This window comes from Rattus rattus, chromosome 2, assembly GCF_011064425.1.
Source record: "Rattus rattus isolate New Zealand chromosome 2, Rrattus_CSIRO_v1, whole genome shotgun sequence".
NCBI classification, from domain to species: Eukaryota; Metazoa; Chordata; class Mammalia; order Rodentia; family Muridae; genus Rattus; species Rattus rattus.
In genome coordinates, this window is record NC_046155.1 from 172388958 (window position 1) to 172402424 (window position 13467).

General features: G+C 50.2%; 1 protein-coding gene across 1 annotated transcript; it reads left to right on the plus strand.

Moving 5' to 3' along the window:
• The first annotated feature begins 5537 nt into the window (after window positions 1-5537).
• Window positions 5538-9699, plus strand: LOC116892583 (carcinoembryonic antigen-related cell adhesion molecule 15-like). Its single transcript, XM_032894364.1, has 3 exons — window positions 5538-5726; window positions 7947-8306; window positions 9277-9699. The coding sequence occupies exons 1-3, from the start codon at window positions 5681-5683 to the stop codon at window positions 9558-9560; spliced, it is 690 nt and encodes a 229-aa protein (XP_032750255.1). The 5' UTR covers window positions 5538-5680; the 3' UTR covers window positions 9561-9699.
• The last annotated feature ends 3768 nt before the right edge of the window (window positions 9700-13467 follow it).

Consider the following 13467-nt stretch of genomic DNA (forward strand, 5'->3'; position numbering starts at 1 on the left):
ACAGAAATCAGTGACAAACCACCCATGCTCATTGCAGATGCCTGCAGTGACCCCTTTGTACCAGGACAAGACTTGAAAATTCTCTGGGGGATGAGGGACACATAAAAGAAACATTTCCTCCTCAACAATGTGGGAGGCACTGATTGGTAGGGATTCTACGGAAATAAGAAGAATCCAGCAGGTGAAACACAGGCTAGAAATGAGAAAATCATCAATATAGAGATGTTAGCCTTGGGTGGGAAGGGAGGGCCCTGTGTCCTGAACAGGTGTGCCCTGAACTGAGCCAGGGGGTGCAGCTGAGGGCGTCCATCTTACCAGGTGAAGGAAGCAACATGGCCTCCACTCTCTGGTTGCCCCTGAACCTGTCACTTCTCCTAGATGAACTCTCTCCTTGGGGCTCTGTGTGACTCACTACTCACTGCCCTGAGAGCCATGCTCACTCTCACGGTCCTTGGAGGGGGCGCAGCCTTCCCTGGCTCTTCCTCTCCAGACCCTGGCTCCTGACTTTCTCTCCTTTAATCTGTTCTCTTGTGGACCTATAACCCCCTGGCTTCCCTCTAACTGCCTTTGATGGTGGCACAGCCCATTAGACTTGGGGCTTCCTGAGGACAGAAACTGGCCTAATCTTTGTGGAAGGCATAGTACCTGGAAAGACTCAGATACCAGTCAATCAATCAATCAATCAATCAATCAATCAATCAATCAGTAAGCATCCCAGGGCCCTACATGTCCCGGATATAGTCACAAATCCTTGGGTTTTAAGCTAATGACTCTTTAACGCCATAGTTCGATTTAACTTTGTTTATAGTTTATGCATGTCTGTGTGTATGTGTGTATGTGCCTATGTGTCTCTGTGTGTGTATGTGGTGCATGTATACATGCATGATTGTCCTTAGGTGTATGTGCATGCATGCATGTGTGTGCACGCACATATCTGTGTGTTGATGTAGGTGTGTGTGTGTGTGTGTGTGTGTGTGTGTATTCTCAAAGACTGATGTGGAAGACAAAGGCCAACTTGAAATCCTCAGATTTTTCTTACAACATGAGATTTGAGGATTGAATTCAGGCCCTCAGATTAGAACCAAGTAGTACCATCCGTGGAGGAATTTCTCTGACCCGCCCTCTTGGTTGTTTCTTGGATAGTTGCACTGTCATAGTTGGGAAGATCCGTCATCAGAATAAAGTGACCAAAACTTTTAAGAACAACCTAGCTTTTCCTTTCCCCAGCCCCACCCCCTACCAGTTCCCATTCACTGAGGGCCGCCTGCTGAAGAGCCTCTGTCTCCTTGTCTTCTCCTCAGGCTGCAGACAGAAGCCCTGGGTCTCCTCTCAGGCCCTTGGTCTCCTAGGGAGACCCCAGGGATCTCTGAGCTGCCTCTTCTCACCCAAGGTCAGAGGATGGGCTCCACATCTGTCAGAACACAGGCCTGCACCTTTAGGCCACATCCCAGAGCCTGAACCAGCTCAGCTCCCTGCAGCTGCGAGGGGAGAGGCGAACTGAACTTGGCAGCTCTGTCTAGGGGACCTTGTTCTTTGGTTCCCTGTAACTTATGCTGTGCTGAGCTGAGCCATGAGGTGTGGAGCTTCCCACCACGTTAACAGAGCAGAGGCAATAGGACCTTCCCTTTGTCCTGGGGATTGGTCTCAGGCAGAGAGTGCTCAGGGAGTTGGTCCTGAGATGAAGGCTGCTGTCTAAACAGGCGGCTAGAACCTGCCATTTCCTGTGGATTCTGTTAACCCTCCTCCTCCACTCCAGGTCCCATCATGGCCTTAGACCTGCCTTGGAGCACCAGCCAATTAAACACCCAGGCTCGTCTCTTCAGAGGAAGGAGATGCTCGCCTGTCTTCCTCCAGGAGCACGGGGAAGGATGCAGTTTACGACCTGCTGGTCTCTAGCAGTCTGTAGGGCCGGCTGCACCTGAGTCCCCCAGAATACGATGTTTGTGTGGCCCTGACTCCCCTCCCCTCTTTGTCTTGAGCCCTGCTTCTTAGTCTACACAACCATCCTCCTGACAGTTGTCACTCGTACTCTACCACAGCCTAAGTGACCGCTGTGTGATCTTAGGGCCAGGAACTATGTTTACCTCAGCCATTGTCCTGAGACCCTTACCTTGAGCACTGTCTGTAGGTCAACAGAACCCATGTTCATGGAAGAAGTCTTGTGTCCCTTGCCAAGAGTCCCAGTGCCAACGTGCCTTGAGCTTTGTTGTACCCTGTGACTGAGTTGATTGTCATCAGGAAACTCTCCCCCCGCCCCAAATCGTGCTGTGCTCACATATGGCTGAAACCACCCAGTGTCAAACTCCAGAAGTTTGTCCCAGCACATGTCTGTCTAATTCTGGCTGAAGCGAACTTCATTTTGGCCTCATCGACTGTCTCCCTGCCTACTGTGGTGGGTACAGGGACCCCACACCCACACTGGTGGCTTTCTTATTTATGATACTGTGAGGAGAAGCCCTTGTCATCAGGGGGACATTTGTTGGGTGAGAGGGAGGGAGGGAGGGAGAAAGGGAGGAAGGGAGGGGCATTTCCAGGTCTCTGCTGCCTCCTCAGTCCTCCCTCTGTGGAGCGCAGCTTCAGCTTCAGCCCTGCTCCCGTGCTCCCTGCTGTGCTCTCAGCTCTGCTGTCTTCCTCTGAGCTCACCCTCCTCCCAGGCAGCAGCTCCCTCCAGATTCACAGGCTGTGGGTGGGTCTGTGTCTAAGCCTCTGCTCTGTCCCCTCCTCTGTCAGGTCCACCTCCATCCCTCTCCCCTTCTCTTTCTATGGTTCAGTCCTCCACACCACAGTGAGCATCAAGGCTGAGAAGTGTACTGTGCCTTCAGAGAGCTGCAGCTCACCCCAGCCATGGCCTCTGTCGAGTCCTAGCCTGGGTCTGTCAGTACCAGAGGGAACCCCTGGCCTCTCTATGTGATGGTTGTGACCCTGAAACCCAGCTGATCATCCAGGTGTTCTGAAGGCAGAAGTCACGTGCAGCAGCAGATGACAGATGTCTCCCAGGGCTAGGAAGGGACTAGGTGCGTGATGAGCGTGTATGGAAACTTATCTATAATCACTGCTATCACCGATCTGATTTCCGTTCCAGGACGTGTTCAGGAGCAGTTGTGTCAGGAGTGTGACATCCTGTGTCTACAGGGGGAAGTGACCAGAATCCTGGAAATAGGATGTGTAGAAGGTTTCAGAGAGACCTTGAGTTCGCTGTAATGCTGGCTTGTGCCTCGGTCTTTAAGGAAAGTCTACATGGGCTAAGGATGCCGTGCAGCAGGCAGATGCTTGCCTGGCTCACCCTGGGCCAGCCTCCAGCACAGCATCGTCCAGGAGTGCTAGCACTCCTGTCATCCTAGCACTGGGGAGCCGGGGGCATGAGAGCCAGAAGGCCCAGGCCATCCTCACTGCATATGATGCCAGCCTGAGTGGTAACCAGAAAGTGTGTCTCAAGCAAGCAAACAAACAAACAAACAAAAGGGGAGAAACATTGTAGTTGGAACCATTCTAAAGCAGTTAACAAGGTTTTTAAATTTTTTATTTTATTTCTTAAATTTAATTTTTATTGAGACAGAGTACCACTGTGTTAACCAAGCTGCCTTGAACTCACAGACATCTGCCTGCCCCTGCCTCTCAAGTGCTGGGATTAAGGGTGTGTGACTATGTCCACCTTTTTACCTTTTTTACTTTTGCATGTGTATAGACTCTGCACTTAGGAGGCTGAGGCAGGTGGATTCTTGTGTTGGGGACCAGGGTAAAGGGAATATTTAATGACTTCCAGACTTACTAGGCTCAACCAACATTAAAAAACAAATGTAAACTAGCACATGTGAAATAATAACTCAGTGGTAAACCAAAGGGATGCTTGGGCTTCAATCTCACAGTAGCCAGAAGAGAAAAATCCTTGTCCACACCCACTGCTCTCCTTTGGGAGTCTCCCTTTAAACCTTCATCGGGCTGACTCAGATATCCCACACTAGGCTCCTGCAGACCCCTGGCTACACCTACTCTTTCCTGTCTCTTAGTAAGTTTCCTCATGTCTCGAGGGCAGGACCTGGACTCATGGAAACCACTGAATGACCCTATCATAGATGAGAGCACAAGAGAGCATCTCAGGAAGTTGTGGTGTTTTGTTTCGTGGTGTGTACGTGTGTGTGTGTGTGTGTGTGTGTGTGTGTGTGGTGTGTAAAAGTACCTTTGGACATTTCCTACTCTGCAATTCTTTTGAGGGCTTAATCCTAAATCCCAAAGAAATTTACCACACATGGCTAATTATAGTGTCTGTTTAACATACCAAAGCCCATGGAATCCGGGGACTGGCTCCTCTCAGCTCCACCCCCTACCCTAAACCTCTCCAGTTCCTGAGCCTGGCTTGCCTTCCCCCAGGTTCTGATCCCTTTATAACCCAGATATTTTGGTCACTCTTGGTTCTCTTTGTCCTCTTGGCCTTCTCTTCCTATCTCTCTCTCCCCGCCCACCTCTCTCCTATGGCCCCATTCAGTACTGATACTGGTCATATCTAATATTCTACGTTCTCTCCCTGCCCTGGACGTTTCCAGATAGCAATGCCATTCCTCACATCTACACAAAAAAACCTTCTCATCCATCACTTGGAGTGGTCATGTGCCCATTTTTATTCACTTAAGATGGTCAGTGGTAGCTGAGAAAGCACAAACCGGGAAGCAGGCTTCTTTGGAGGCAGCCATCCTCCATCCCCACCCTATCTCACACCTTCCTGTCACCTGCTCCAGCACAGATGAACGAACAGCTGACCAATTATCACACAGGAAGAAGTGGGGGCTGCCAGCTTGGGGCTACACCAAGATTCCCCAGTGCGACCCTGGAGACCTGCACGGCTAGAAGTCACATGAACCAGAGCCCCAGGGACTGGGTGGAGCTTGAGGTCTGGATGTCAGAGAGACACCCCAGCTGAAAAATTAAAAACAGACAGACAGACAGACAGACAATAATTTTGCATAGAAGTTGGGGGTGCTGGATCATTTTCACCCATGAGCGTGAGAACATTGGGGTTTGGACTAGGAGAGCTGCCCTGTGGGATCAGACAGCCAGGGCTCGCTTCCTGACCAAGGGATCAAGTCCATGTGCCAAAGCTGCAGGAAAGGGCAGGTACTCCAGGACATAGAATTCAGGGGAGGTGGGGTGAACTTCAAAAACTAGAGACCCACCATAATCAGAATGACAGGTTGGAATGGGTTTTAGAAACAGGGTAAGGACAGGCGAAAAACAGTCAGTCACGACTTATTTTTATATCTGTGGAAATTTAAACATCCTTTATAAAGTAAGAAATTTGTACACTAAACAAATAGATCTTTACTGGGCATAGTGGAGCCTGCCTTTAATACCAGCACTCTCCCGAGGGGCAGGCAGAGTTCTAGGAGTTTGAGGTCAGCCTGGGCTACATGGTAAGTTCTAGACCAGCCTGGGCTACATCATGAGACCCTGTTTCAAACAAAAGAATAAACCTTAAAAAAATGGGTTTTCAGACAGGTGGGGTGGTGGAGGAGAGAAAGGAAGACAGGACAGTCCCCCAGAAAGAAGGGTTGACATAGATCAAGGCCTTGGGCAGATTCCCTGCGCACAGCTCATGGGACTCTGGGAGATGCCCCTGGGGTAAGGTCAGGAGAAATAAAAGGGAAGGACCCTCAGACACCAGCACAGCACAGCGGGAGCAGAGACCATGGAGTCCTCCTCTCTACTTCTCTGCAAAGGGCTCCTGCTCACAGGTGAGGCCAGTCTTGGAGTGGCGTGGGGGGGACTCTGGCAGGAAGGGACCCTGGGAGCAGACTCTGCTTCAGGCTGAGAGGAGAGGACGCAGGGAGTGACCCAGGCTGCTCAGGTGGATGCTCTCAGGGAGCAAGGAGTGTTCAGAGGGGAGGAATACTTTATATTTATTTAAAGTTAGTCACCAGTGCCCACAGGGTCCATGGCTGTGCCCTGATTGTTGGAGTCCTCACCGGGTGGCCATGGTAATGGGGATTTGCTCCCTGCCAGAGATTGCCCAGAGCATGGTACACAGAGGACCCCAAATGCCCTGGTCAGATGCAGGCTCCTGTGTTTGTGCCCCTCAGGGGCTGTGGGATGGGGTCAGGGCCTTGACGCTGAGCTGTGGGTGAGCTTGGAGTTTCCAAGCAGGAGCAATGGTGGGAGGGGTGCACGGCACAGGGCGGTGCTGAGGCTTCTGACTCAGGAGAGGTGGGCCAGGCCATGGGGTGGAGGGAGGATGGAGAAGGGCCTGGGACCCAACAGTGGGCCTGGGAGTCTCCTCCCTGGGAGGAGGAAGAGCTGGCAGCAGGGCAGAGAGGAAATGTTGGGACAAGCGAGGAGGTGGCCCTGGAGAGATTCCCTGGATGGGAAGAGAGAAGTGAGTTGCAGTCCAGGACTCAGACAAGGATCTGTCTTTGAGGCCACAGGATTTATGCAGTGCTGGAGGGGCTTGGCGTGGCTGGGAAGGGGACAGCAGGAAAGCAGGATTACCACTGTGGGGAAGTGAGGAATCCATGGGGGGTGGGGGGAGCTGGGGAGGAAGGGTGCCTTAGGTGCTTCCCTGGGTGAGCAGGGGAGGCCTTAACCCTGTGAAGTTGGAGGTTGTATGTTCCTAGGTGCCTGTCACTCTCAGGAATGGGGACATCTGGGAGGGACATTGTCTTAGGAGCTGAGAGAGGTTGTTCCCATCTTCATACAGCTCCAGGGAGCCCAGAACTTACTGGAAGGGCAGCCGTGGGAGATAGGGGAGTAGCTATCTGCTGACATCCTCCAGCACACACACACACACACACACACACACACACACACACACACACACACACACACACACACACACACACACACATGTTGGGGGGAGATGAGGACACACATTATGTGAGTGGAGAGACCCATTCTTTGTCTCCTAACAGCAAAACTCTATAGCAAAGGGAAATGTTATACCTTGCTTTAAGACAAAAGCTAAAATCAGAGAGATCTCCTGCTATGCCGAAAAGCCTTGTGTGTAAACAATGCTTTCTCTTAGGAGGCTAAACTCACAAGGACTCTGTAGCTGCCCTGCCCTAGGCTTAATTAAGCCTGCAGGAAAGTGCTTTTATTCCCCAAGTCTTAAGAATTGCAGCCTGGAGTCCTGATTTGGCTTGAGTCTGGAAAGCTCAGAGTCCAGCACTTTGGAACTTGACTGCTCCCAGTGGATCTGACCCTGAAATACTATTAGACTTGTGACATTTCTCCCTCTTCCTCTTGAGGTCACTTTCACTGTCCTTCAAGAACACATAACAGTTTTAACAGTGTCATCAGCTCTGAGTTTGCTGTGAATAGACCCACAGACACCCATGTCTCAGGCCATGCTCACTCCTTCATTCCCTTACGGGCATCTAAGCCTGTCCCCAGCACTGGGCCTCTGGGGAAGAGCAGCCCAACCCCTGGCCCCACGAGCCTCGCTTCTATAGGGCTGGAAGTATGGAGGACTTTTCTTTTTTTTTTTTTTTTTTTTTTTTTTGGTTTTTTTTTTTCGGAGCTGGGGACCGAACCCAGGCCTTGCGCTTCCTAGGTAAGCGCTCTACCACTGAGCTAAATCCCCAGCCCATGGAGGACTTTTCTAGAAGGTGCAGCCAGGGTTGGCTGCAAATACAGGGAACAAAATAACGACATTAGATCGTGATAACCCAGGGCTTTTAGAGGACAGGGAAGGCATCCATGTACTCTTGGCTGTGGGCAGAGATGTGAGCGCAGTGAGTGGGGAGCCACGCAGACATCAGAGGAGAGAGTTCCAAGCAGAGGACACAGCTTTAGGGGCACAGAGGGAACAGGCTTCATGTTGTTTTTCTGCACCCAGTGTGTCCGCACGCCCGCGCCCAAACACATCCTTTGAATATTGTTCTTCCTTCTGAGGCTGTTTAGACCCACCTGCTCAGGGCCTGGAGCGCCCAATGCTGACGGCGATTCTTTCTCTCTCCCAGCCTCACTTTTAACCTTCTGGGACTCGCCTGCTGCAGCACTGCTGACAACCAAAGAAATGCGGTTCTCAGCCGCCGAGGGGGCGAAGGTTCTTCTCCATGTCCCTGACCAGGAAGAGGACCTCGTCTCCTTTTCCTGGTACAAAGGGAAAGATGTAAATGAAAATCTCACAATTGCACATTACGAAAAGTCCAGCGACTCACTCCAAATTGGAAAGAAAGTCAGCGGCAGGGAAGAAATCTATAAGGATAGCTCCATGATGCTCTGGGCTATCACCCAGAAGGACACGGGATTCTACACTTTACAGACCTTTAAAGCACATGATCAACAGGAAATAACATACGTCCATCTCCAAGTATACAGTAAGTGGTTCTCGGTGGCCTGTGGGTGCTTGGAGGGATCATTCCACTTAACACTCAGGAGTGGCAGTGCTGCCCCGAGTCTACCTCCCCTCTGCTCTGCTCCCCCTCATTGGGGTTGGAACATTTAGTGCAAGACACACATGAGGGGAGTAAACTACAATACTCAAACTCCATCACCAAGTGCATCATACAGAGAGCAGGGCATGCAGTGGGCAACTCAGCTAAGGACGTTAGACTCGGTCAAGGCCGGCAGAGCTCTTGCTCTGAACATGGCCCTGAGGTAAACCCTGAGGGACTCTGGCATGAGAAAGACATGGGATTCTCACACAGATGTGAGCACCAGGAAGCCCTGGCTCCAGATCTTGTCCCAGACTTCACTCTTGGTGACTGTGGGGACCTTCTCTTCAGGGCTGGAGCAGGACGACTTCCTGTTATTGTTGAGATGGAGAAAAGCTTGGTTGTCTTGTGTAAGCAGCCAGCCCACTGCCATGACAGCCACATGTAAGCTGGTTCCCCTGGGCGCCTCCTTCTGGTCAGACTGAGCACGGAGAACAGAGCTGAATGGTTGCCCAGGCCATCGGCCAGGTCTTCTCATGGGTTTGCAAGTTCTCATGGGAGCAGCCTATCATCGTGGGTCCAGCCCAGGGAAATCTCATAGCTAGGCAGAAGGTAATAGTCTTCCCTGATTGGACAGCTCTCCTGTCTCAACATAAGATCCATGTTCTTATTTAAGGCTAACTCACAAACATGGTAACGGCCATTTACCACATGTCCTGTTATAGGGGATCAGAGACCCAGGGAACTCAGTGGCTGAATTAGGATGGCACAGGTCATGGGTGGCCATTGTAAGCACAAGACACTGGCTGTCCCCTCAGCTCTGAATCCCCATGAAAAGGCCTTGGAGCAGAGAGGGGCTGGCTGCGATCTCTGGAGAGGAATCTCTCATTTGCCCTTTTCTGTTCCCACACAGAGATTGTGACGAAGCCCTACCTGAAGCTCAACCACACTAGGGTGAAAAGGAAGAGTGCCTCAATTTTCACCTGCGTGTCGCCTGACACTGGAGTGGACATCAGCTGGTTCTTTAATTACAAGCCCCTGAACGTCACGGAGAGAGTCACACTGTCAGCTGAAAATCGCAGGCTCACCATATCTCCTGTCTGGAAGGCGGATGCAGGGATCTATCAGTGCGAAGTCTCCAACTCCTTTAGTTCTAAGAAGACTAATCCACTGCTCATGGTCTTGGCTTATGGCTAATATCTCCTCTCTTCCTACACCAGAGCTTTGCTGTTTTTCTATCACTAGTGTGCACGGCTTATGAAAGTTATGAGGAGAAAATTATCACTGCACACAAGAGAGACAGTCAGTGTGGTGACACACACCTGTAACCCCCAAATAAAACACAGGTCAGGAGGAAGATGAGTACAAGCAAGGCCAGTCCAGTTACACAGTATGACAATGACTTTAAAGTAAGACCTCAATATAGGAACAGAATTGCAAAGGAGGGCCCTGGTTCTGAGTCACAGATGGATCCGCCCTCAGGATCCAGAGGGGACTTCTCAGATGCCTCAGGTTCACCAAAAGCTGTGGACACTCAGAGTCCCCTGATAAAATGCTCCTGTGCTTGCATGGAGCTATTCGCGTCTCCCCACAATCTCAAATCCTCCGTAGTGCCTCAGCCCTGTGCGGTCTAGACCCCATCTATCCGCTTGAAGTTGGAATGATGGTAGGGGTGGGACTGGGCATGTTTCACTGTAGATATATGTTTCTGGACAGTTTTCATCTGTATATTGTTTGATCCAGATGTAAGATCCATGGACATAAAGGCCTGGTGTACTGAGTTTCTTGTACTGAGTTTTTTTTTTCCATTTTTTTTCCCCAGCGCAACCTTGCATAAGATCCTGTTTTGTCTTAACAGCTTTCGGTGTGCTCAGAATGCACACATAAGGTTTCAGCCATTTTGACAACCACAAGCTGAATGGCATGAAGCACAATCGTACTGTCGTGTGACTGTCACCATGGCCCATTGCCAAGCCCTGTTTAAACCTTTCCATTCACGACAGCCTCAGGCAACAACATTCTGCTTCTGTCCCTATACATGTAACAAAAACAAGTCTAGCTGTTTATGGTTAATGTTAGCACCGAGAAATCCAACTCATTAGAGTCTGTTCCGTTGCCGGGGGTGGGGGTGGGGTGCCAAGTTAGATCATCAGTCCTGAAAACGTGCAGAATGTGTAGCGTTCTCTACAAACGTGTTCATGCCATCTGCAGACACTATTTTTGGGAGGGGGGGCTTGACATTGTACTATTACATCTATAGTGCACACACACACACACACACACACACTCTATATCTTACTAACTATGGAATTCTTCTTATTCTGAAGCATATGTAGCAGTATCTCCATTTCACTTCTGATTTTAGTAGTTTTAAACTATTACGTTATAAAGTTAATTTAGCTAAAAGAAAATACCAATTCTTTGTCAAGAAAACAACTCCCGAAGGCCCTTCCTCCTGCCCCTATTGCAGACTAGGGCATTCTTTTTCTTTCCTTTTCTTTTTCAACTTTGTGTTCATTGGTGTTTTTGCCTGTATGTATGTGTGAGGGTGTTGGACCCCCTAGATCTGGATTAAAGGCCTTATGGGTGCTGGGAATTGAACCAGTGTCCTCTGGTAGAGCAGCCAATGCTCCTAACCACTGAGCCATCTCTCCATCCCGACTTGGGCACTCTTACTGTCTTCTGAATGACCTAGATGGCTGTCTCCCCCTCTATGCTCTTCCTTAACACTGGAGCATGCCGAGGTAAGGCACATCTAGTCAAACAGGGAAATTAGAGACGGCTTCGTCCTGGGCCTGCTCTGACACTAACACAGTGGGTCTGCACCACAGCCTCTAAGGAAAGCTAATTTGAGACCTTATCATGGGCTACGGCCTCACTGTCCAACCACCTCTACCTGCTACGTCCTTCAGACAGAAGTCACAAAGCCTTAATCAGCTGTCTCTCCAGCGCATCAAAGTCATTGCTTAAGTACAAATTCTAATTCTTCAGCTGGGGCCTGAGAGTCTTACCTATCTCTCTCCAAGTTGCCATGACCACCAATGTGGGCATCAATACCCTGGGGCTCCTATGCGAGACTTAAAGGGTGAAGCATCTTTTCTGCAGTTAGTGATGAACCTGCATATCTTGAACTTAACCATGAAGAAAAATTAAGCAAATTTAGAGCTATTTAGAAAAGAAACCCACAGCTAGCTGCAGCGGGTAGCTGTGGCCGGTAGCATCGTCACCCCAGTGACCAGCAGTTAGGAGGTAGAGGTGGGAGAATCTGGAGTTCAGACTCAGCCTAGGCCGGGTAAGCAGTTTGAAATTCTGGACTTCAACATGAGGGCAGACCCAGTGAAAACCAGAATAAAACAAAAACAAAAGCCAAAACGTGGCAGACTATGAGTTTAACCCCAGCTATCGTGAGGCAGATGCACAGACATCTGTAAGTTTAAGGCCAGCTTGATCCAAGTAGTAGGTTCAGATGAGCTAGGGCTAAATAGTGAGAATCTGTGTCATCCAAACAACAATATTAAAAACAAATTAGTAAAGAAAGCCAGGCAGTGGTGGTGCACTTTAATCCCAGCACTAGGGAAGCAGAGGCAGGCAGATCTCTGAGTTCTGGGACAGTCAGGGCCACACAGAGAAACCCTGTCTCAAAAAACCAAAAAAATCCGGGAAACCAAAAACCCAAAAAAGAAACAAAAAAAAAGGAAAAGAAAAAAAAAAAAAGAAAAGAAAAAAAAAAGGGAACACACACAGAGGGGGGGAGAGAGAGAGAGAGAGAGAGAGAGAGAGAGAGAGAGAGAGCAAAATATATAATCTCTGCCACAAACCAACCAGAAAAATAAAAACAAACAACACACTAACAAAAAAACGAAGAAAGAAAAGAAACTCAAATTGAACAAACCACACAGTGTTAGCTGGATTAGTATCAAGCCCATCTTGAGCTACGGCGTGAACTCCGGGCCAGCCTGCCCTTTGACCTGGGATGCCTGAGGTAAAGACCCAGGTCAGAGAGGGGCTCTACAGGGATGCCTTCTACTGTGTCACCTGTCCCAAGACACTCACTGCCCTTGAAGCTTGCCTGGCTCAGCACTGTCCTGTCAGTGTCTCACTGACAGCTTCTAGAGAGCAGGGGCCCAGCACTGTGTGGAAACGTCCATCAGCTGTAAGAGCAGAGCAGAGCAGAATGGATGCCATCCCTTGCCTGCTCCAGGCTCCTCCTGCATCGGGACCTGTGCATCGGTACCTGTGCATCGGGACCTGTGCATCAGGACCTGTGCACCCGGCTTCCTCTTCCTGTTGTGTGGTCAAATCCTGAGAAAAGCAGCTCAAGGGGGAGAGGCCTTATCTGGGTCCCACTCAGAGGTAGAGGCCATGATGCTCAGAGGCCACAGTTTCAGCAGCTGCTCACATCACAGCCCAGTGCGCCGGGCACTCCGTGTGCTTTCTCCATTGCTCAGTCCAGGAAGTCCTGGCCAGGGGACGGTCCCACCCACACTGAAGATGGGTCTTGTCACATGTCCTCAGTGACCAAGATAATATCTCCAGACATTCTCTGAGGCTACCCCCACTCAGGGGAGCCCTCACAGGGCTGACACAGGATGACAGGCACAGGAGCCAGACAGTGTTCCCATAAGTCTGCGTCTGTGGCCTGTCACCTAGAGGGCTCTAGACAGTGTCCAGCTGACAACATTGAACATGACAGTTACCTTGCAGTAGCACCTGAGAGGTTTGAAAGTTGCCCAGGCTTGCATTTCCTTCCAGAACAATTAAATTAGAACGTGTGGATGGGGTCGACCATCACTTCTTTGAACGGATGTCTCAAAGATGCTAAGGTGTGATCATATTTTATGCTTTCTATAGGATTTCTCTGTCCCTGCCCCTGTCTTCAGGGTTGGGGATGCAACACAAGGGTGTGCTCCATGTGACAACACAACCATTTAATGCCAGCAGTCGGGAGGAAGAGCAGGCAGATTTCTGCCAGTCCAAGGTCTTCCTGAACTATATAGCAAGGCCCAGGCCAGCCATGGCTGCATATTGAACAAAGGGAAAGGAAAGGAGAGGAGAGGAGAGGGGAGGGGAGGGAGGGGGAGGGGAGGGAGGGGAGGGGAGGGGA